The sequence below is a fragment of the Melopsittacus undulatus genome, chromosome Z, assembly GCF_012275295.1.
Source record: "Melopsittacus undulatus isolate bMelUnd1 chromosome Z, bMelUnd1.mat.Z, whole genome shotgun sequence".
NCBI classification, from domain to species: domain Eukaryota; kingdom Metazoa; phylum Chordata; class Aves; order Psittaciformes; family Psittaculidae; genus Melopsittacus; species Melopsittacus undulatus.
In genome coordinates, this window is record NC_047557.1 from 99,522,284 (window position 1) to 99,547,757 (window position 25,474).

General features: G+C 39.3%; 1 protein-coding gene across 2 annotated transcripts; it reads right to left on the bottom strand.

Annotated features, from left to right (window-relative positions):
- ZDHHC7 (zinc finger DHHC-type palmitoyltransferase 7) lies at positions 1-25,139 on the bottom strand. 2 transcript variants are annotated; one of them, XM_034073145.1, is made up of 7 exons: positions 25,067-25,139; positions 13,980-14,302; positions 11,138-11,262; positions 5,285-5,381; positions 4,736-4,817; positions 3,427-3,557; positions 1-2,380 (listed from the first exon to the last, which is right to left on the bottom strand). In XM_034073145.1, the coding sequence occupies exons 2-7, from the start codon at positions 14,283-14,285 to the stop codon at positions 2,204-2,206; spliced, it is 918 nt and encodes a 305-aa protein (XP_033929036.1). In that variant the 5' UTR covers positions 14,286-14,302; positions 25,067-25,139; the 3' UTR covers positions 1-2,203. The 2 variants fall into 2 exon arrangements, with proteins under 2 accessions (XP_033929036.1, XP_030907797.1); XM_031051937.2 differs by lacking the exon at positions 25,067-25,139 and adding an exon at positions 22,713-22,729.
- Positions 25,140-25,474: the final 335 nt, after the last annotated feature.

Sequence of the window (25,474 nt, forward strand, 5' to 3'; positions counted from 1 at the left end):
AATCAACTAAGACTTCAATTTATTACTTTATTTTTTTACATTAAAAAAATTACAATGTAACAAGGGTTCAAAAAGCCAAATAAACCTGATTTCACACGCACACACTTGCTAAATCACAGGGTTGAACTGCTTGAAGTGATATCTTCTGACTTTCATCAGGACTTTTTATTAAATAATATACACATTAAGAGCCTCATGAAAAAGCCCGACACATTTCTTCCCAATCTTTTAAGATGTGCAACTGAATATGCAAAGATTCTTGTGGAACTTCCAACTTCCTTCTCAGTTACATGAGACAGTTTTGTTGATTTTACTGCAATTTCATTGGATATATCCACCTATAAGTTCTCTAGTCTTAACCCATCAACCCTCTCAGGCAGAGTGAACACATTACGTAGTATTGCGATGTTTTGCTGGCAGGGCCACAGATAAGAAATGGCTCTCTTAGTAATTTCACCCACCCAGTGGTATAAAACCTGATAAAGCTGAAATCAAGACGACACAGTTACAAAGAACTGAAGAAGCAGGTCACTGAATAAATTAATTATAAGTTCTGTAGTACATAAACTTTATAAAGAAAAATTCTTCAGCACATTGAACTGCTTAAGGTGGGACAGATCATCAGTGCTACTGGCAAACCAAAAGCAAGAACAGGACAATTTTAAGGCAAGTCCCAGAACAGGGAGCTGTTTACTTTCTAGGCACAATTTCAAGCTATGCATCAAGGCTCCTGCTTTATAATTTATATTGCAATTTATAGAACAGATTAACAATAATACAAAAAAATAGCCTAAATGTAATTTTTAAAGAATCCACTTTTAGCTGAATTTCATTACTTGCAGGTTGTATTTCTGTATGTGAAAATTTATGAACATTTCTTAGCAATACTGTTGTTTGTCAGGCCCATGTAAAGCAGTTCTAGATGTATATTGCTCTAATTTTTTCATAGTTTTAGTTGGAAAATGGTTAAATTCTAAATCATAGAATAGTTAGTGTTGGAAAGGACCTTAAGCTCATCTTGTTCCAACCCCCCTGCCATGGGCAGATACACCACACACCAAGCCATGTCACCCAGGACTGCAAATCTTTCTACATTTACGATCTGTTGTACTTGAGAAAGCACATTCTGCTTTCCTATGATGTCTTTGTTTAAGGGATCATTAACAGCTTTCCTTCTATGTAAAGTCTGTACAAGAAAAAAAGGGGCTGAGCAAGACCTTACAAAGACAGTTGTTCTCTGCGAATTGTCTCCAATCTGCAGTACATTAATTTTAATCTCACACAGGAGGTTACAGTTACTGGCTCCAGTCATCCCTGCAGAGGACTAGACACAATCCCCAAACATCTACACTTAAGTTCCTCTAGAATCAATGCATTAAGAACTGGAGACGTGTATCTGAGGGCAGAATCTGGACCACAGCCATTAGTCAAAAGTTGTGTTTATTGAAGATTTAGGGCTTACCTAAATGTCATATGAGATTAACAGGGGGGTTGTAACTAGATGATCTTGAGGTCCTTTCCAATCCTAACTATTCTATGATTCTATGATTAACACTGCCAAACACAAGACATGTATTTGTGAGCCTGGGAAGACATCTGGCAGGGGTGTAAGAGTGCCTCTCATGTGTTACGCTGTTGTGTGCACCAGTCCTTTGAATCACTTGCATATAAGGAATGTGTGTCTGAAGTGGGACATGAGTGTACAGCTCTGTTTATCAGGACAAGCCGAAATAAAAATTAAAACTGAGCAAACTGCTTTCTTTTCCCTGAAAACTAGATTTAGAAGGCTAGGTCTCATTTGAGATCAACTTTCAGCATAATGCTTCTCCTTATGATTGACAACTGCACCTAAGTATATACTTTTTATAAAAACACACAGGTAATTCCCCAAACATTTATCAAATAAGCAGGTTTTAACAAAAACTAAATCTCAAAATAAATTACAGTAGCATGACAACATTTGGCTTCTTTAGTGTGACCACGTGCTTTTCCTTTGTTATCTTGCTGTTAAGACCATTACAGATCCAGTTCACGTCTCTGAAAGTTAATGAGATGTCTGTAACAATAAACGTATAAAACTCTGCTTGCTACAAGCAAATGTCTGATATCAGTTTCACCTGGTCACAGATTATATGTAGACAGCCTTTTCTGGCCCCAAAATAAATATTATATAGTATTCCCCTAAGTTCCAGCATAACTAGACTCAAACAGAAAACTCGGGTCCTCCTTTCTTTGCTCTCAGTAGAAGTCGCCTGATTCGAAATCCTGCAAAAGGATTGATCCACAGGAGTGAAGGCTGACCCCCAAAAACAGATTTCATTCCTTCCCAGCGTAGTCTTCGCTCCCATGTTGGCTTTTCACTCTTCAGTCTTTCGATCTCCTGTATAGAAACAGACATGGAGTGACACACCATTAGGTCCATAGGTTAGCAAAGTCTAATAGCATTTACTGAAACTGATGACTATTTGGCATTCTTTCAGTGTATAGCTAGTGAGCTGATCAGTTTCTACTACTTACTTCGTAAGAAAGAAATAAGAGTGGCTGATTTAGCCCTGTAGGAACAGTGCAGAAGGCTTAGAACATAAAACGTGCACAGGAAGGCTGATCTACCTCTACCTCTTCCCCCCTCAAACTAAAAGATAAAATGACCAGAAAAGCTGATATTACAGTAGAGGATCTACATAGAATACACCTACACTAGAAGCTGTTTACACAGTTAATGAAATGAGACAATAAGGCTTCCGAGAAGGCTCTTGTACTGCAATTACTGAAGCTAGGCTTACTCTCCCAAATGCACTATTTTACGATCATTTCTTGTACTTCCCACTGATGAAGGCTTGATATTTACCAATTTTTTTTCACAGCTACTTTTCAGTACAGAAATACACTTTTAAACAGCCTCACATGAGAAAATTCTGAGCAGCCACAAGATTCAAATTCCTTCTGTTTCCAGTCAATAACCCATTATAAAACATCTCAAGGCTTAACACTGCAGGGCAGGGGAACCAAAGGTCCAAACTATGGTGATACTCTAATACAAAAGGTATCAGAACTAGAGGAAAGCCTGAAGGGTTGATGTACGATACCTAGTTTAAGTGTAAGCCTGAGAAGAGCAGACATTTCTCATAGCAGGTATCAAGAGTTTGTGACAGATGGGAAGTGAAAGACCAAACTGAGGTCAAAATCTGTGCAGTGTTTGTAATTGAAAACCTAATTATAAAATTTAGGTCAGAAAAGCAAATAATGTAAGAACTCTTGCTAAAAAGAAAACCCCAAGAAAGTATTTCAATCCTTAAAGCTGCAGAAAATAAAAATGAAGATCTGAGGTTTTTTCCAAAGCAAGAGCCTCCTCTCATCAAATAAAATATCATCTAATCACATCTTCCTAAAATAACTGTTACAGCACATACAAGTAGAGGTCTTTACCGTTTCATCATTGCATATTGAGTGGATCTGGGTGCCAAACATGACTGCAGTGAAAGTGAGAAACAGAAAACCCTCAAGGCACAAGAAGATCATCAGGATCACAGTTACAGGTGGGGAGAAGTCACTGCATTCTGTGAAAATGATATATGCAGTTATAATAAATAAATAAAAGTCTATAGAGCGTGTTCATACTAAAATATCTCTTCAACAAACAGCAATAAAAGCTAAATATCTGGCAGTCAAAAAAGCATTTTCAACAATTAAAACAAACTTAATTTCTAGCACGGCAGCAGCTGTATTTGTTGCCCAAGGAAATAAAGAATTTTATGGAAGTAATATTTTTGGCTTCCTATAAAGCATATGGTACAGCATTACTGCAATCCTGCCTCAGTATTTCAAGGATATCAAATAAATGTTTGCACATGAGACAATTTAAGTACTCAGAACTGCACATATATAAAGATGAGAGCAGCTTGAAGTTTCATGCACGACAAATGCTGCAAAAACCACCACCACTGCCAGCTCTAACTTGCTAGTTAATATTAGCAAGATGGTCCATTTTGCTGCAATTCCTGTTATTATTTCAATTCCCTATAGAAAGTAAGCAAATTCTGACTTAAACTTACACTCACATCTTGAGAGAACAACTGATCAACTGATTATAATTAAAGAAAGAAGAAATGAGATAGTATAAAGAAAGCAGAATGCTTCAAGTAGAAAAAGGACTAAGATTCCATCCATTTAATGGAATATCCAGCAAAACCCAGTCACATGTATTCCCCTGTTGTTTCAGGTACCAGGAAGAACATATGATCAACCATCTTCTGGCAAAAGCACTAGCTCAGAACGAGCTCTGGCACACTGGAACATTAAGAAAGGCAAGTCAGAGGCCTAAACAAACAACTGGGTCAATTTAGGAAATTTCTTTTCTACAGGAGCCCCACAGTTGGCTCCAGTAGCAAAATGAGGAAGAAATTCTGTTGTTCACAGAACTGTGCTGTGACATACAAAGCCCAGCTGGCAGTTTCATGTAATATAGCACTGAGGTGGCTGAAGACCAGCTGTCTGCTTACTTCCTGTTACAGAGGTAGTAAATTCTTTACTATGTGGAAACAGCTCTTACAGTCAATGTCTAAAAGGTAACCAAAAAGAGAGAGATGGGTAAACAGGAAACAAGTATGAGATATTTTCAGGACCTCACTTAAAAAACACTGAAGTCCTCTAATATTTCATACATGGGACTAAAATAAGTGTAACTTTCCCTTAATATCCGCTGTATTATGACAGTGAAAGTTAAGTATTTGCTTACCAGTCCACTGCCCTCGGACACAGGAGAAAAACTGAAAACCACACAGTATGAGCGCATGAGCTGAAATTAGGGCTATATACATCTGGAAATAAGAGAGTGTGCTTACTTTTGACTGCTGCCAGGTAGTAAAGCAGACATTCATACCAGCCAACCTTCACCACTGCACAGCAAATACACTTTCCTATTTCAATATTTAATTCAACACAATAATGTAAAACCAAATTCTAAGTAAGCTTAAATCTAAAAAGACGGGTAACAATGAAAGTTTAAGGATTAGCTCCCTAAACATAGCTCCATTTCTCTAATACTTATTACATAAAACACAGCAAAATTAAGGTAGTTAATAATATTAAAGAGTACGAGATTAAAATGAGTATAAGTATCTTCTTGGAGAATATCTTGCATAGAATTAAAAAAAAAAAAACAAAACAAAAAACCCAACAACAAAAGTCAATTGTGCCCTTAAGCCATTAATCATTACTAAGCACAACCAAAATTGTTATAATCAAGGTAGATTTGTACTGAAATCAAGCTGTTTTTTTCACTTACCGTAAACAGAACAAAAAACCTCTGATTTTTCTCCCCCACACAATTATTCACCCATGGGCAGTGGTGATCCATCTTTCGAATACATCGTTTGCAAATACTGACAGACAGAAAAAGAGACTTCCATTGAGAAACAGTACTTCACATTTTAGTATTGCAACAAGGATATCCAGTGGTCATAAGATGATGTGCTGTATTATTTCTTGACAAACTGCTAACAGTTATTGTATCTGCATTTCTTTAAAGAAACTATTTGCTCACTCACAGCTCAGGTTTTAGTTGTTACAGAACTGACTGTGTACATAAAATTTTCTTCATATATGAAAAACAATATTAACATGAAAATTACTGCTTATGCAAAAAATACAATCGAGGGAATCCTGTAACTTGTTTTAGACACTTGTGGCACTGCATAAGGGAGGTTTTAGTTCTTTCTAGATTTAACAGAATCTTCCCTTCTGTAGAAGCTATTTTACACTAAGTAATTACTTCAAGGTTGCAGACTTTTAAGTTGTAAATTTGATTTGTGAATCACCACAAAAAAAAAACAAACAAAAAAAAAAAAACAAAGAAAGAAAGGAAAACAAAATTCACATATTCAAAGAGAAACTGAGGTTTCAACTGGCCATACAATTGTAAACATATGCCAGCAAAATCTCAAGTGAAGAACAGCTTACAAGGTCACTCCTCACGCTCTCAAACATGAAACAAAACATTGAAAATATAGGCAGCACACATTCTTTGCCTTCTTATAATGAGTATTTAAACACTGGTGTTCCTTGTTAGTTCTGCAACTAATTGCTTTGGTGTTGCCCAGTTCTGAGTCAAGGTTATTTCCACAAGTCAAATACTTCAGTAACTCCATTTTACATGTGCTAAGCCATACACAGCACGAGAGGGCTCATTTCTCTTATATTCAGGTCCATCTGCAGCTAAGCACAAAGTTAATGGAAGAGAAACAGAACAGCTGTGACATGGGTTAAGGGTCTTCCACTAAGTTCATCAGCTTAAGTAATACTGATACTGAATTCTCCTAGCTTTGTGCTTAAGAAAGCCACACACAAAATGTTGCAGATTTTCCTGCAGAAAGTAAAAAATATTGGGCATTTTCATTTTGGCAGTTACAAAGGCAAATAAGCCTAAAAAATGCAGGCATTATTATTCAAAATCCCCTGGTTTTAATGTATGCTTATTTATATATGGTATCTGTGAGTGCTGCAGTGACAAGCCATGAAGCAAAGCCAAATGATTGTCAATAAAGTGAAGAAAAGGGTGTTTGTGTAGGGAAATAAATGCTCAAACGCATAAAATAATTTTTAAGCCATCATATATATATGCCAAGTGCAAGGTCCTACACCTGGGTCAGAGCAAACCCAGGCACAGCTACAGGTTGGGCAGAGAACAGATTCAGAGCAGCCCTGTGGAGAAGGACTTGGGGGTGTTGGTCAATGAGAAAATGAACATGAGCTGGCTTCAGTGTGCGCTCACAGCCAAGAAAGCAACCATATTCTGGGCTGCATTAAAAGGAGCGTGACCAGCAGGTCAAAGGAGGTGATCCTGCCCCTCTGCTCTGCTCTTGTGAGACCTTAATTGGGGCATTGTGTGCAGTTCTGGTGTCCTCAGCATAAAAAGGACATGGAACTGTTGGCAGAAGTCTAGAGGAGGGCCACGAGGATGATCAGGGGAGTGGAGCACCTCTTGTATGAAGACAGGCTGAGAAAGTTGGGGCTGTTCAGCCTGGAGAAGAGAAGGCTGCATGGAGAACTCATAGAAGCCTTCCAGTATCTGAAGGGGGCCTACAGGGATGCTGGGGAGGGACTCTTCATTAGGGACTGCAGTGACAGGACAAGGGGTAAGGGGTTGAAACTTAAACAGCAGAGGTTTAGATTGGATATGAGGAAGAAATTCTTTACTGTTAGGCTGGTGAGGCACTGGAATGGGTTGCCCATGGAGGTTGTGAATGCTCCATCCCTGGCAGTGTTCAAAGTCAGGTTGGACAGAGGCTTGGGTGACACGGTTTAGTGTGAGGTGTCCCTGCCCATAGCAGGGGGGTTGGAACTGGATGATCTTAAGGTCCTTTCCAACCGCAACTATTCTATGATTCTATATATGCATGATTTAAAGGTAATTCAGCAAGAGACAGAACTTCTGTGCAGGTTATATGGGAGAATCCCAAATATCTCACTGCTCCTCTGAAGTTCGCTTTGCCCTTAGCTATAATAACCCAGCCCCTACATTCCCACTGCCTCTTGTTTTATGGATGGTAAAGACAATTCATCCTCAGATGCAAATTACTTTTCCACTAATAATTAAACTACTTAAATTAGCTACTAATTTAACTAGCAGTGTCAGTTACACATGAAAATCCCAACATAAGTAAACACCACAACAATTCTCTAGTGCAGAAGAAACAGGTATCACTGAAGAAAGACATTCACAGAAGGTTCACCAAAAGATTCTCATTTCACACAGCCTGTTGCCTGTAAGTTCAGCCTCTCATTAATTTCCCAAGCTCTGTGGAAAGGTGAGCTAACTCCAGCTACCACAACCATGCAAGCCTCTTAATGTAGCATATAATATACACTATCACTCTAAAAAGAATATTAATGTGGAATACTAAGTAAAATCATACCCAGACTCAATCAAGCCAAACACTGGAAGATGTGAGGTGGGCAGGATTCACTTTTGCTCATTCAGTATTTCACACAAGCCCACACAGAGCTCTCCAAGACATCAGATGTCTGGAACCCTGCCTTCCTTTCTAATCTCACACCACGCTTCAACAAACGTTTCTAGCCAACAAACACACCGCAGTGCTTAACACAGTGGTTCTGCCTTCTTCCTACCGCCATCACTTGTATTCTAGTCCTTTCCTTGTCCAAGCACAGATATTTTTGCACCAAGAGTTTGGGGAAGTCACTCATGAGCTGCAACCTGGGTTGTTTCACTGCGTATGAACACTCATGCATTACACAAGAGGAAGGAGCAATATGGTAATGAGAACAAGCAGCTGTGGATGAAGGACAGTCTTCTCCAGCTTGGCACTGCAGCTGAATGCACTCCAGCAACAGCAGATGCAGTTACAGATTTGAATGCCAAAGGTAACATCCAGAAAGATGCAGCTAACTGCTTAAGAGAAATTGCTCCGGATAACAAAAATTCATAGGAAGACTGATGCAAACATCTCAGTGACTTGTTTCTGGATAACAGCTCCCCACATACAAACACAGGCACTCAAAATAGGCCAGAAATAATGACAGCTGTGCTCCTTCAGTGAAAATGAAATAGCATTCACTTGGGATAAGCCTCTTCTTTATGCTGAAAATATTAACTGCTTAGTAAAACCTCAGTTTCATGTGTTTCACTGAGGCTAGTTATTTAGCTGTAAATAAGTTTCTTGTTCTTTTTGACATCACTAATGTGTATTATGAAACTATTTTTCTTCCTCAAAAGAAATCCTGCTACAGTATTGCACAACAATTTTCATAAATACATCATAAGAGTCTCTTCTGTTAATAATTTACTACTCAAAACACTGTGGCTTTGAGTGCAAGTATTTCCCAACAGGAACCAACTTCAATTTCCATTTTCAAGTCTCTCCCATCAGCAAATTGCCACTTTGACTACTTGGGACTAGACCACCCTTTTAATGTCCTTGGAATGGGTTTGTAGGCCAATAAAAAGTTGGCAATATAATCAAACAAACCTTTTTTCTATTCAGTAAACTACTTTAGTGCTAAGTCCATGACAAAGAATCAGATTAAAAGAAACAAAGACAATTAAACCAGATATCCAACTACTGAAAAAAAAATGACAGCAGGCTTACAACAGATACATTTTGAGGCTCTGGACTTCTCTTTCAGATGCTCTGCGGAGGCAATTATGCAATGCACAAGCACCAAAATGCATCCTTCGCCCTTACGTGGAACATCTCACAGTGTATTTTACCACAGCATAAAAAGTAAAACAATGCACAAGACATTCAAAGCTAGGTCCCTAAACCACTGGTTACTGAAAATAAACTCTTCGAAAGTATCAAGGATTTCCTTCACTACCCATTCATGCCCTGCTTTAACAATAAATGTTGCTCAAATTCTTGCTGTAAACAACATATCTGAAGTCCCTACTTAATTTTCACTCTTCTTCCACAAAGAAATAGTTTTTCAATAAATGCCACCTTAACTGGGATCACAGGCTACTGGAGCATCCAAGATAACACAGTGCCTGCCAAGGATGATGGCGCAAATGTACCCAAGGGACACTGAAAGATGTACCTGAAACCTACATAGTTGCTAGCTCCAGGTCTAACAGATGTGGATCTAACTGCACACACAGAGCGCAACCCAGCTTTCCAATACTCCAGCTTGTCTGCCCATATGCAGAACTTAACATGATATATCTTCATTTAAGACTACTTCCAAATTAGTAATCCTATCAGGACTGAAGATGTGCAAAACACAAAGATACCTGCAAAGTCCCTTAGGAACCAGCCTAATTCAAAATGAGAAAATTATTAAGGTCCAGCCTACACTTAGCAGAGTCTCTCAGGTGTCCCTTTACTGCCTTCCATGGACACAGTGCCAATGAACAGAATGCACAAAGCTGTTTGAGATCCCCAGAGATTAGCAGCTTATATTTTGCCACAAGAAAGCAGCTGCACTGCTTCTACCCCCAGGCCCACCGAGCAGTAGGTACAGCTGTCTTCATGTAATGCTCTACTGAAGCTAATAAAACCAGCCAGAACCAAACTCACTGCCCAGGAAGGAAGGCCTGGTACCTGCATCCATGCAAAAGCTAACCTACAACACAGAGAAACTAGCAGAAGATAATTCTATACTTGACTATTTATACATGGAACTTTTCCCTTCACACTCCAGATACAAAAGCCCACTCACATCTGAGAGAACAAGACTTCAGTGGCTGATTATTTATAATGGAAATAGCTCTGCAGCCATACTGCTCACAAAGATAAGCAGCACACACTGAGACATTTAATTTAGAAAGCACAAATTTACAGAATAATTTCAGAGTCCTGACAAGACTTCACTCTCTTCTTCTGATTGGCACTAACTCACAGACTAAACTGTAATATGCCACACTATTCGATACATATCACTCCTTACACCTAGAGAGCCACCAGAAACATTTACATATTTATGTAAGCCTTAATTATGCAGGCATATCTATTTTCAACTCTCACACAATAAACATTACAAATTCATATCCACAGTGCCTGAAAACTCAAAAAGACTGAGAATTGGAATGTATATATTTACTATCTTTTCCTGTAGTTCAAATTATCATCACTTGTGTGGTTATTAAAATGAATCTTCAATAAGCAGAAATGCATTAAAACAATTATGCATACCACTTTGGGAAAATAATCTGATAATTCACATGTACTTCAAATGACACACAAAGAAGACAAGCCACAAATTAAAGCAACAGTTTAAAACTCATCTGTGTTTTGTTAATTTAGACTGCAGGAGAGATTTCTTAAATGAGCTTCTAAAATAAATTTCCTTGAGATTCTCCCCTGCCTGCACTACCAACAGTATGGCACAATAATTACAATGATGCTCAGGAAAAAATATTCAGAGATCAAACACTATTTAAGACACCACAGTATGGTTATTTTTAAAAGCTCCTGAGTATCTTGCTTTTTTCCTCTCACCCCCATTCATTTTTGGCCATAGTATATTACATCTATAAAATACTCTGCAATGTATGAATTTGAAAGTTTACTGGATACAAAAAGCAACTTGTGGGAAAAGAAAACCACCACAACCCCACATAAGAATCAGGAACATTATTCCAAGACTCAATATGCATAATTGCTTTAAAACAATGGCATACCTGCAATGGTGTGCACGTTCAGGTTTGATACTACAGCACTTTGGACATTTGTAGATCACTTCCCCTGGTTTCAGTTGCAAATTATCCATGTATTCTTTAGTGGCATTTCCTTTGGGTACAGCCCCCTGAAATAATTTCAATTAAAGGAGAGAAAGCTTCTTAAATGGTCTGAGTGTTTAAAAAATACATTTTATAGACTTCATACCAGTAATCTCAGCATAATTGCTGAAATAAATTCATTTATTCAAGGCTAGCCTGCTATAAGCCAGAATCACTAAAAAACGCATAAATTACCTCTGCTTGACCTCAAATGCACTTTCATTTCAGCAAGACTCATCTGTGGCCAAGTATTAGCATAATTCTGATAGAATCTGTTGTCACCAGCATACATAAAATATCTTTACATGCAGACGTAAACTTTATGGGTACAGTATTTGCTGACAAGAAGACATACTGTCTTACAACAGCATATGTTAATTGTAACATTTGATTATTAGGCCAAGACATCCCCAAAAGTTAAATCAACAACTACTTGAAAGATGTTATTACAAATCTCTGCATCCAAGATTTAGCCCCATGTATACAGGTTTTTGAGAACCAACAGTCACCTTTTTGACTTTATACTTAAGCTTTTAGCTTGGACACTGTTCACATGAACCACCACTGCCTTATTTATTCTGTATCTAGTGTCATCTGCGGCCTTCTGCTGCTGTGGAAGTTTATGTAGCTACCTGGTGAATATTTGAAGGAACTGACCCAAAAGAAAATTAACCCATCAGGAAAATAAATTATTTTTTAGTGATTAGTTCTCTGAGTTGTTCATCACAGAGCTGCATTAGCAGCTGCCCAACACAATGAGGAAGATGACGAATAGACAGGATAAGTAGGCAGGATTGCTTCTTCCAGTAACAATATCAGTTGAGAGCCTCGTGAGATCAGAATCTAATTCTGGATTAGTAAGAAGAAAATAATGGACATTACCACTGTCACCTTACTTATTTATAGAGCTAAAAGCTTATCTGTGACAAGAAGTGATCGCGAAATAAACGGGAATGTGAAATGAAAGTGCAGTGGCCTTTCTGTACCAACTCCCCCAGACCAGCACCTAACATGACACCGAGACAGCCTGCTCCAGGTTGCCTTAAATCATCTGCAACACTCTATTTTTCATTCAAAAAGAGCCCACTGGCAACACGTTGAATTTACAGGAACTTTGTAGGACAGAATTAAAAAAAAAACCAGGAGGCACTCTGGATTAAATTGCGAAACACCCCTCCATTCTGGCAGAAAGTTTTTGTTGCATATGTCCTGGAATAACAGTCTCGTGTTTGTATTGCCTTAAACACAGCCCAAGTTCTGCCCTAGATGAACTCTTTGGCTAAGTGGTGCTTCAAGCTTGAGCCAGCTGGCCTTTGGAAGTGCACAAACTCAAAGAGTTTCTGAAACGCGCACATTGTGTCGCTGAAGTGTTTTTTGCAACATGAATGTTCTCGTTGAAGTGAATACTTTGGTGTAAACATGGTGAATTATCTCAGAGAGAACTCCTAAACAGAGGTAAATTTGTGTTTATAAAACATATCTCACATCCACCTATTCCCCTGTCACTAACGACAGTACCTTCAGGCTGTACTTTTGGCATTTTGCTGATAAAAATATATTCTATTTCAAAAGCATCTTTCACAGTCTCTGATGGTCACCAATTCATTTGAATAAGAAAAAAAATCCATTTTAATAGTTATTTTATTCATGTGTTTTGAGGCAGTTTATTCCTTTTTTCCGTCAATCTTAGTTTCTATTACACTACCGTGTCTTCCACTCTGGGAGACACAAAGAAATGAGTGGTGAAAAAAAGGCACTGATTCATTTCAATTACTGTAATTTTTATCCATAAAGAACATAGGTCTAGAAAGACACACAGTTTTACCAGGATGAATTCGTAAGCAATATATCCTTGAACCATTAACTTTCTTAGCTGTTGCAGTCTGTAGAAGTTGGCACATTTCATCACCGGGTGTGGGCTGAGAAGTAAGTCAAAGACCTAGGAAACCATTAACTACAACACTCCTGGTTTTTTTGAACACTCCCCTAACTTCCGTATACACTGTTACCATCTCAAAAATCTGGAGAAAACAGAAGTGTTTACCCTTACCCTTCTCTCCCCAGATTTATTCCCTTAAGAGAGTAGTGGATTTTAATACAAAATAAACAATTTCATCTCCTGAACTCTTGAAGAGTAAAAGTCCTAAGAAAAGAGTACTTCCAAGACCTCTCACACCTACACTCTTCCAGAGTGGGTTCAACTTAAATCTCCCTCACCACTGACTCCACATAATTAAACAGTAATCATGGAATAATGTATGACGGTAGTTCTTATTTTATGCCGATATGTGACTGAGGTTTTACAGCATGTCTACCTCTAAAAGTTCTTTCATGTGCCATAAATGTAAGATGCATTTCAAAAAGTACAAGAGGGTGAAGCTACGACTTCTTACGAAGTTTCAAAAATATATCTTACAAACAAAAGTAAGAAAATTTCACCAGAGAAGACTAAAACTCTATCACCTTCTTCAGAACCTGGGTTAATATTTTACAAATAAACTAAATTTCCCATGAGCTTATGTCTCCCTCTTAATTTTACACTGCCTGCTCCTCAAGTAAAGAATTATTTATAGTTTCAACAGAGCAACAGGAAAAGTACAGATATCATGCCTTCACCTTGACGGTTTTGAATCTAACACTGCTTTTCCTAGCAGGAGATAACTGATACCACTTGCTCACATCTCTACAGTCGATGAGCTACATGAGAGAACAATCCAATGTGAAGGAACAACTGCATACTTACTGGATCAGTCAGCATCGTTCTCAGATGCGATGACAAAGCTAGTACTGCCAAGCAGTTAAAGAGAACACCGTTGATCACTGAGTACCAAAAGTCTTTGGAAGGCAGCAACATGACAAAAGTCACTACGAAGTCTGCATAGACAACCAGAAGCCATGTCATGATAGCACAGACCATACCGCAGCCATCTCGGATGAACCAAACCCTCTCTGCCATGTCAGCCTCTGAGGAAGAGGAATCATAGTTGTCATTTTCAGCAAGAAGTGGGTGGTGCTCAACATCGCGGAATCTGTGCCCTGATGACTGCATTGTTTTCTGGCCTTGCCCTGCAGGAAGCAAAGATATACCATTATTATGCTTGAGGAAACTGGAAATACAGGTGGCTCTCGTTTATGATTTGTGTAAGATAAAGCATATACCAGTTGAAAATAAATTACTGAGATGATTTTTTTTTTAATCAAAACCTGAACAATTCTATGACTACATAAAGATGAACTATTTCTGTAATCAAAAGACACTAATTTAAAAAGTTTCATAAACAATTTTGTAAGCAATTTTCTGAGTTTTATAACACTATAACTTTCTTATCACTTCAGTTTGCATGGCAAAATTTGGATAGGAGGGGCTACAGGATTCTGGGAGAAGCTGCTAGAAGCTTCCCTTATGTCCAGCATAGCCAATACAGCTTGCTCCAAGACAGACCTGCCACTGGTTAAGGCCAAGCCCAGCAGTGACAGGAACAGCACCTTTGGGATAACGTATTTTAAAAGGGGGGGGGGGGGGGGGGGGGGGGTGGTGGGAAAAACCCTGTGGAACTGTAGCCAGAGAGAGAAGTGAGAATACAGGACAGAAACAGCCCTGCAGACACCAAGGTCAGGGACAAAGGAGGCGAGGAGGTGCTCCAGGCACCAGGGCAGAGGTTCTCCTGCAGCCCATGGTGCAGCCCACGGTGAGGCAGGCTGTGCCACTCAGCCCATGGAGGTCCACTGTGGAGCAGGTATCCACCTGCAGCCTGTGCAGGACCCCACACTGAAGCAGGGGAATGCCCAAAGGAGGCTGTGTCCCTGTGGGAACCCATGCTGGAGCAGTCTCCTGGCAGAACCTGTGGCCCTATGGAGAAAGGAGCCCACAATGCAGCAGGCTGGCTGGCAAGACTTGTGACCTTGCAAGGGAACCGTGCTAAAGCAGTCAGTCTGTTCCTGAAGGATTACACCCCAAGGAAGGGACCCATGCTAGAGTAGTTTGTAAAGAACTGCAGCCCATGGGAAGGGCCCATGCTGGAGAAATTCATGGAAGACTCTCTTCTGTGGGAGGGACCCTAGCTACAGCAAGGGAAGAGTGATGAATCCTCCCCTGAAGAGGAAGGAGCCACAAAGACAACATGTGATGAACTGACCACAACCACCATAAGTCAGTGGTGGGGAGGAAGGTAGAGAAATAGGCAGTAAAGTCGAGGACAGGAAGAAGGGAGGGGTAGGGGGAAGGTGGTTTTAAGATTTAGTTTTAATTTCTCATCATCCTACTCTGATTTGACTGGTAATAAATTAAACTAATTTCTCTAAATTGAGTCCGTTTTGCCCATGATGGTAACTGGTGAGTGACCTCTCTCTGTTCTAACCTCTACCTACAAGCCTCTGGTTATATTTTTCTCCCCCCACGTTGCCCTAAGGTTGGAAGTGACAGAGCAGCTTTGGTGGGCACCTGGCATCCACACAGTCAACCCACCACAATCATGCATCTTCAATGCTTGACAAAGTGATTTTAGAATAGTTTCGTTTCCATTTTGTTGTGCCTGTAAACCATTCTTCCTCTTCTGTTCAAAATGTAACCTATTTCTTCTATCTCAAACTAAAATGGCAAAGCTTTCATTAAATTACAGCTCAAGTCTCTCAGAACACAGCAAGTAATGACAGCAAACTATTGGCTTTTCATACTGCTCCAGCAGCCCTAGGAAGAGCAGAAGGAAACGCAGAAACACAGCTGTTTAGTACATTGTTCATAACAAAAAACACTGCAAGTTAGTAAGCAGCTACATTTGTTGACATAAGCACTACTGCGTTGAAAAAACCCACAAACCTGATACAAAGATACACTGGATAACTTACAAAACTTAGCCAGATCAGACCAAACTTCAGGGAAACAAATGGCAATGGTTAAATTAGCATGGCAATGGATAATAGAATCAGATTTTCAAAGAACACATTAATTTCATGAAAACCCTTCTAGGATTTTATAGTTGTTCCAGCATGGAACAAAAACTTGACACCTCAAAAAACAGCACTATTTTCTAGACATCTCTAACAAGCAAAGATATGGAAGAAATGAAGTGCTTTCAACCAAAAGGAGATAAAATAAAGCTTTAACATTACGTATCAAGAATAACCTGCTACTTTAGAAGTATACTGTGTTCTAAAATTCATATTGATTAACGCAGCTAAAGGCCACATCTGCGGGAAACTTGATAGCATTTATATTGATTTATGACAGCCAAGCAGAAGTCTCCATTTTTCTTTCTTATTAAGGCAGCCTATTTATGACTGGTAGGAATTATGGCACTTCAATTTACACCCCGAGACCCTGAATACAGGATCACTTTGTCAGTCTAAAACGGTCAAAGTGCCCATTACCAGGTAAAGAGACTCTTACACTAAGATAGTTTGCAGATGAAGCTGTGCATTTCTAAATCCTTTTAAAACTCCCAGTCCTATCTAACAGGAATCAGATAAATACATTTTGCCCAGTAAATCCTTCTGATCTTTAAGCTTTAATGCTAGAACTAGGCAAGAATGATCCAAGAGACTAGAAATGAAAACAAGTACATGCAGATTGCAGTACAGAGATCCCAGAGCAACAGTTAAAATAAGTAGCTAAGATACTCATAGAACACAGTTAAGTGCCGGCTACATTTTCTGGCTCTGAAACAGAACAAACTGAAATACAGCATTGGTGCTTGGATCTTATCACTAACAATGCAGTATTAAAATTTCTAGGAGTTACACTGTGTTTTCTATCCACACATTGGGTTTTTTGTGGTCCTGTGTTGGGGTTTTTTTTTGTTTTTTTTTTTTTGTTGTTTTTGTTTTTTTTTTGCAGGGGGGGGTTGTTGTTAGTAGGGTTATATTGGTTTTGGGTTTTTTTTTGTGGTTTTTTTGGGGGGAGTTAATTTTTTTACACTAAAGTCCCCTCTCTTACCCAAATGCAGCTATCTAAGCCATGGAAGAAGGTTCACATACTAGACAAATACCTTAAAAAAGAAGAAACTTCACCTCCCTTAAAAGCAATTCAAGCTTAATTTAACCTAGATAAGGCCCACTTTTCAGCCACTTTCAATTATCCTAATATTTCTGTATGTTTACGGTTAAAATTGCAATCTATGCCAATTCATTTCAATAGCACTTTGTGACATCAACCACTCCTTGTGGTCAACTTGTAAAAGAAAATTCAAGTTTCATGAAGCCGACGTAATTCGCAGCTAGAACATGCGGCTATTATTTAATCAAAAAATGGGCATATAAAACTTTTAACAAAAGCTTTTGTCTAACTTTTTCTCTCTCAAATAAAAGGAATCAATGAAAAAAAAGTACCTACAATAAACTTTCAACTAAACCTTGAAGTATATGAGGGGCTGACAGCAAAGCAAAGTTACCAGATACACAAAATACCCAACAAAGGCTCCAAAAAGCCAAACTTCTCCTAAAGAGGTAAGCCGCATTGCCCAGATGTTTTCAAGTGTTTGAGAAGAATCAATGACTTGAAACCAACCTCCCAATTCTGAAACTTCTTATAGAACACAAATTTGGAATTCTTCCCAGCTAAAGTAAAATACCTCAGGATAAAAAAAAAAAACAATTATTTTTCAACCAGGGCAAGTTTTCAGCCGCTCAAATCAACAAGTTACCTTAAGAATTCTGAAAGCAATATATCTGTATTTATGTATGTCACAACAAACATGAATTTTTAGATCAATTCCGAAAGCAACTCCTTTGCATACTGTCGTGGTTTAAACCAAGTCCGCACAGCTCATTAACACACTCCCCCCCGCCCTTGCTCCCCCGACTCCCAGAGAGTTAGGAAGGAGAATCCAAAGAATGTAGTCCCCATGGGTTGACATAAGAACAGTTTAACAGCCAAGGTATAACACAAATCACTACTGCTGCTACTACTACAAATCATAATGATAAAGAAAACAACAAGTGAAGAGAATACAACACCTCACCAGCCACTGACCCATAACTCACCCCACCCTGCGCGACCAAGCACCGACCGATACATCCTCCATTCCCCCAGAGCTCCAGCCCTTCTGGGTCTCTCCCTCGGTTACCTCCTGGGTATGACGTGCTATGGTATGGAATACCTCTTTGGCTAGCCTGGGTCAGCTGTCCTGTCTCTCCTTCCTCCCGGCCTCCCCTCCTCCCTGGCAGAGCATGAGCTCAGAAAAGGCCTTGGACAAACCAAACATTTGAGCAGTAACTCAAAACATACTTGCTATCAGTAACTGTTCCCAGCCTGAGAGTCAAAACACAGCACTGCAGCAGCTACCAAGGATTAAACATGACTGCTACTGCTGAACCAAGGACACATACAAATGAAATGGCACTCATTTTAACTGTATTAAAGACAACCAAGAAATTTTCAGCACAACAGAAAAAACCTCACAGACCTCACAAATGTTTTGCATGTTATTCTGACATCATATCCTTCCTTTGGGCTATCCTAGGCTATTCATATAGTCATATCTGATGTAATCTGAAAAGATATCATGAACAAACTGATCAGTAAAGCACTCTTGTTTCGTTAGGAAAATAGTGTTAAGCACCAATTCTATATATAGATAGTAGTACTTTGAAATACGCTGCATGTACATATAGCAATCATACTTCTGGCCAAGAAGAAAAAAAACCTTCAGATTAAGTTATCAAAGAACAAAACTATAACACTCTAAACACTGTTTTAAGTAACTCTGCATCTGTCTTGTTTACTGTTTTTGTTGCTTATCCAGCTTTTAGCATTACAAAGTAATGGATCCAAAGACCAACTTGTTTTTCTTGTTTCCCATGCCTGGATGTCTAAGTGATAGAATATGCAAAAAATAATAATATTATTTGATTGCCTTCAGAACTTACAGCAAGGTTTTTGGTAGCAGAGTATTAATAACAAGTATACATGCCTATCATTATTTCCATAATTGTAAGATAAGATAGGAAAAATAAGTTTAAACTCAAATTAATATATAAAAGAAAATGGCCCACAACTACGGCAAAAAGAGTACACACTTAGAAAGCTCTCTTTGCGAGAATTCCACCATATAGACAAATAATCACCATACAACCTATGATATACAAATCAGTACAAGGAGTGAAATGTTACCATCATGTTCCACAATCTTGAATTACACCCCTTCCTTTTCACAAGGACACAATATTCACATCCAACCTTTTCACAAGGACACAATATTCACATCCAACACAGACTGTGCAAAGTAAATGCTCATTAGTAGTCTTAAAAGTATAGAAGATTTTCTTTTTCATAATGAAAGGAGAATTAATTTATTTTAGCTAAAAAGCCAGGTACCAGTTTGAAAATTTTAGCAGTCAACTTCTGGAAATCAGCACATGGCATCTGGAGTACGAATGCAGCACAAAACTTTGAGTTAGATTTCTATTTGGAGAAGAGAACAGAAAAGATGTAGGCCTAAATTTCTGACTGGAAAAGTTAGTGACCACATGCATGATGAACAGAAAGTGGTGAAGCACTGGTTTCTGTCAAATTAAGTTCAGAGCCCTGTTGTATTCAACAACATTGACTGTCATTGCTGTTGTCTCACTCAGTCCTACTGCTGCAAACCATACCATCTGTCTGGCAATTAAATCCCCAATACATGATCAAGGAAGATTTTCTTGCTTTGCTTTATAGCTTAGAGTAGGAACTCTAAGCGTCTGGTTAAAGCTGGCTAAACAAGTACCTAGGTTTATTTCTCTGGTTCTTTTATTTTCTAGTATTTAAAATAAACTTTGTGACATGTAAACTCTTGCATTTGGATGGTTAACTTAAATTAACATATTTTGAGAGAAACAAAAGGATTCTGACATTTAACAGCTATAGAAAATACAACACCACTTACTACTTGTAAATGAAAGCGTCCAAAACTAACTTGTTAGAAAAAGGTATTCAAAACAACATTACTGTTGGGAATTCTTCACTATATATTTTCTGATTTTCCCAGTTCAATAGGAACTATACCAATGTAGACTTCCCCTGAAAATGAGAAGCCTCTTGTCTTATTTAAACAAACTCATATATTCTATTGCAAGCCTACACGGTAATGCAAACACTGATTATGCACATATAACTGCATGAAGCTACTGACTGCTTTCTTTTTTGCCTTATAAATAAGCTTTTATACTTCTGTTAACCAGTTTTCACAACATTTTGAAATCCACAATCAAGTTGTCACTGACATGGCATTTAGTGGAAGCTAAGTAGAAACACACAAAGAGAAATTGAGTGTATCACATTAATTTGCAGTGTCATCCACCCATTCTTCGAGTTGGAAGATGACAAGCAATAGAGGATGACACTCTAAGCCTCCGCAGGTGAAATATTACAAGTCAGAGTAATCATACTAAACTGCTACAGAGAATTTATTGAGAAGACAGGGACATGATTTTTTTTCATTTGGCTCTCTAATCCTAAATGCAAGTCTTTGCCAAATTTCAGCAGTTACCATAGCCTCACTAGTTATGGGTTTACGTGGACGAGCCACAGTTCAGCTTTTGCGAGAATGACAGATTTAGTCACTCTCCTGTAATTTCCCCTTCTTCTGCTCCTGCATGTTGTTCTCCTCTGCAGCTGCCTACACCCCAGATTACCCCCTGCCTTGGCTCCCTTCAAGGGAAGAGGATCAGTGTTTGAAAAGCATTTAGACATTGTGAAGAGCTAAGCATCCCCACTGAGATTCTCACAGCTTTCCTCTAGAACAGTCATTTATTTGCTTCAGTGCCTGTCCTAACCAAATTTATATTGAGTCTCTGTTGTATTCTTAAAGAACAAGCCTCCAAGACAAAGCATTACACTTCAACATCTAATATGCCTAGCAACTGCTTTTAATTCGACCTTTTAATTATTTAATGACCTTTTAATTATACAATTATCCAATGTTTCAGGCAAAGCATCATATGTTTGCACAGGTGATTATATTAAACCTGATCCAATGCAGATCCACTCTTAGGGGTTATTTGAAATTCTCAGGTTGAGAATATCTCACCTGACCTGCAGCTCACTGTTAATGAAATGCAGGTGCAAATGCAGATGTATTATTGAAATAAAAGAACAAAACACCAAACTTCTGAAGAAGTTAAATTACAAAACTCATGATCACTGGAAATATGTTTTGTAAAATGGCTGTGCCTAAGATGTTTTAGTTTTCCAATGGGGCTAATGATCTACTGTAAGAGTAAACCTTACTTCCCTGTGTTTACTGGAAGAAGGTTACCAAGGGCATTAGGAAGACAAATGATATAATACAACTACTGTATCATGAGGCCCAGCACTGTCAGTTAAACAAAAAGGGCACCTCAGGGTTAAGCACAACTCTTTTCCCTGATATTTTTTGAAGAAAGGAAAAATATTGCAGGAAAATTTTATTTTACTTTTTTAAAAGAGATATACAGATAATTTATATACAGGCTAAAAATCTGTCAGCTGTCAAAGCCTAAATCTTTTTTGGTCACTTTTTCCTTCAGACTATACACTGGACAGACTCATAGGAATCCTCATATTTCAGTTATGATGCAGGTAAAGATTATTTCAATATTTCTGACTGCACAGTGATAGAGGTCAGTAATTGCAGGGACAGGAACAGATATTGCACACTAGAATAATAATCCCATGGCACTTACATACAATGGATTTAAGTCCTACCTAAAAAGCACTGCACTGGTGGCAAATCAAAATCACCAAACTGTAATTTCATTAAAAGGGTACAGTATAAACATTAACTTCAATAACTGCAGAAATTTTAAGTAAAGCTCACGGGCACACCTACTACTGCATCCAATACCATGGACAATTTGGACCATTCCTTGCTGACAGATAAATATCCATCAGATAATGTCTAGAGACAATTATGCCTAATTTAGGTGAATAACCTACTTTTTATTACAGATACATGTAATCCAAATTGCAAAGCCATTTAATGAGTAAACTGTGGTTTCTTTCAACTTCTCAGTGGCTAGTCTAGCAAACAACCTCACAACAAATGAAACAACTCTAATAACTACATCAAGCAGTGAAAGCACTGAAAACCCTTTAGCTCAGCAGCAGCCCAGTTCTGTACAAGGAGACCTCTATGGCTTCAGAGCTGACCCCTCTCAGCAACCATAATGTGAGACAGACAGGGTAACAAGTATTCAGAAGAACCAGTCCATCAACTACATTTCCAATTTGTCCCAACAGATTCAACCTCTGCTATCTCAAATTACAAAGAGATATGCCCGATTTCAAGAATCTGGGACATACGTAACACAGCACATGGCTCTGGAAAGCAGCAGCTGAAATAGCTTGTGATGGAAACCCATGATACAACCCCAAAGTGGTGTTACCAATTTATTCCCAAGTCTATCCCATACCCTCAGCAGCATAGCTTCTCATCTCTCTAAATCCTTGTTTTCGCTCTAACTTAATATATTTTGTACCATAAACATGGCATATATTTAATAAATTAAATATGGTACATACCTCATGAATTTCTTGTTTATGCCTCATAGCCCTTCTTTGTATTGACCAGTATCTGCTCTACATCAATCACAATCACACTTTACAGTGGAAACAATTAATGTGACGCTGTTTATATGCAAACACCTGGCAACACATTCAAGAGACAATCTTTATTAAGTACATCTCCAACACAGTCAAGTTTCAAGCTATTGTAATGATTCTCTTTACTCCAGTCTCTTATTACACATCAAGTGCCAGGCCATAGGAAAACACTGGAATTGCTTCTTCTCAGCTTTGAAAAGAGGATATGCTGCTTCTAAATAATCTCTGAAAAAGAAGTGCTTAAGCATACAGAAGAAGTACTTAAGCATAAGTATGGATGTCTTGCACAGAACTGGTTTTCTAATTACCTAAGTCTTTATGGAAATAGCATATTTACAAATATTCTCAAATCCCAGCAATGAAAATTCAAGGTAAAATATTATGCAAAATGAAAGTAAAAAAACATCTAGACATGTCTTCAGAATGTGTACTTATAAAAGGAATTGAAGAGCTCTGCTATCAGAAAGAAACAGTAGATTTTTGACATCAAATCACTTTTCCAAAAGCACTGTTCAGCATGGTATCTTTCTGATAAGAAACTTTTCCCCTGCACTGTATCTGATACACAAAGAATTCACTGAGCTCCAACAGAAAAGACAGGGCACTTATGAGCTAAAAAACAACCTTCATATGAGAGCAGGACATGAACACAGTCTATGTCTGGGCTTCATATCTTACATCTTTTGGAACAGGGCCACAAATTCCAATTCAGATTAAAATTTGAAATGCTAGATGCCTAAATCAGTATCAGTATTGTTAAGTGGAAATAGAAAATTTTAATTCTTTGCCAAGGGCAACTGAGTGAATCACAGTACTTTAGACTACAATTTTTTAATTATGTTTAATAAAATTATCTAATCATATTTATTTAAAGTTTATTACTCAACTATATTAACTTTATTATCAATTTTTATAAATATAAATAATATTATTTACTATTAATAACATTCATTATATCATTATTTAATTATATTTAAAGACATATATGCTTTAATAACAGCACATATATCTATGTGCTATACCCTCACACTGAATGAGGATAGCTTGGGTATCACACATACTCATTGCATTGTGATATAAGGCTGGCAAGCACATTTCTTCCAGGCTCCAAAAAGTAATGCCATAGGTCAAAATTTAACTACTTTCACCAGCAATTTTCAGTATCCACTAAAAGAGTGTTCAAGCCTTTGTTTCAATGGTTTTTCGTATCAGGTAAAGCCTCACACTTCATTCTTCACTGTCAGTCTTTCAGCTCCTGCAGAATTCCTTAAAAGTTCTATGTCTTCATAAAAGCCAAAAGAAATAAATACATCAGATATATATGATACAAAATCCACTACATTAGAGCAAAACCAAGGAAGTTTTAGATATGAAAAGTATTATCAGATTCTTTCAAGCAACAACCAGCTTTCAGATATTTAACTCTAATCTAAGCACACTAAAATCCCACATCAGTTTCATCTGCAAATGAATCAGTACGGCTCTGCTTTATCTGTAAATTTTCAAAGTCGGAGAGCACCCACTTCAAAAGATCTGTTAAAATCAACAGTCACAGTGCTGTCAACCTAATTATGTCTTCAGCAAAGCAAGCAGTTACATCCCTGTAATTCAGCATCCTGACACCATTATACAACTGTATGTATAGCATTGAAAATAGCCAATGCTTTCCCGATCCTTTTTGCTACGGTGCAGACCACATACGTGCTGTGCTGTACGAACCTACCCTCTCGTTTCTCAGAGTACGAACTATCTGCGTCCCCACTTCCTCCAACCGCTGCTTCTGTCTCTCAGAAATAAAGAAAACCAGCACCACAGAAATCAGCAAAACTCCCTAAAGCAAGTGCCAGGACATCACCGAAAAGCGGCTGCTGTTCCCCTTCCTTCCAGCTTCCCACGGCGGCAGCTGCGACTCCACAACACACCCGTGCTGGGGGACAGGGATGCTTCCCTCAGCTTGTTTCCATGGCTGCTGACAGGTTTCAGTTTTAAATAACCCGAATAGATGCAAGAGCACAGCCAGGACATCGAAACACCCCGTTAAGACCTAGCACCGAGCGCCAGCAAGGACGGGGACTGAGGGGCACCCAGCGCCTGCCCGGAGAAGCGGCTGAACCCGATAACCTTCCCCACTCGTCCTTCGCCAGCTGCCCCACGCTCCTTCTCCACGGGGCCGCGGGGAGATCCTAAGGGAGAACCCGCGGCTGCGGGCACCCTGAGGGGACCCTGCTCGGTGAGGGGACGGCAGCCCGGGAAGGGAACGGGAGTGGATTTACCTCAGCGGCGGCTGCCCCGCTGCCCTCAGCGCTGCGGCTGGCGCCGTGCCGACGGTGCGGTGGGGCGAGCCGGGGCCGTGCCCCCGCCGCTCAGCCGCCGCCGTCGCCGCCACCGTGCCCGCTGCCGTGCGCTCCGAGGAGCCGAGGATCCCCGGAAGCGGGAAGGGCAGCACAGCAGGAGGCGGAAGCCGGGCGCAGCGCACTGCGCAGGCGCCGAGTCCGGCTGGAGGGCTGGTCGGCGGGCCACCTGCGCAGGCGCACAGAAGAGCAGAGGCGCACGACCTGCTGTGCGCATGCGCGTCCCGAGCGGGATGTCCTTGGCGGGGGGGGTGCGTGTGGGGCGGCGCCGCTGGAGGGCGCTGTGGGTGGGAGAGGCGGTGGGGCTGAGGTACTGCAGGTTCGGGTTGC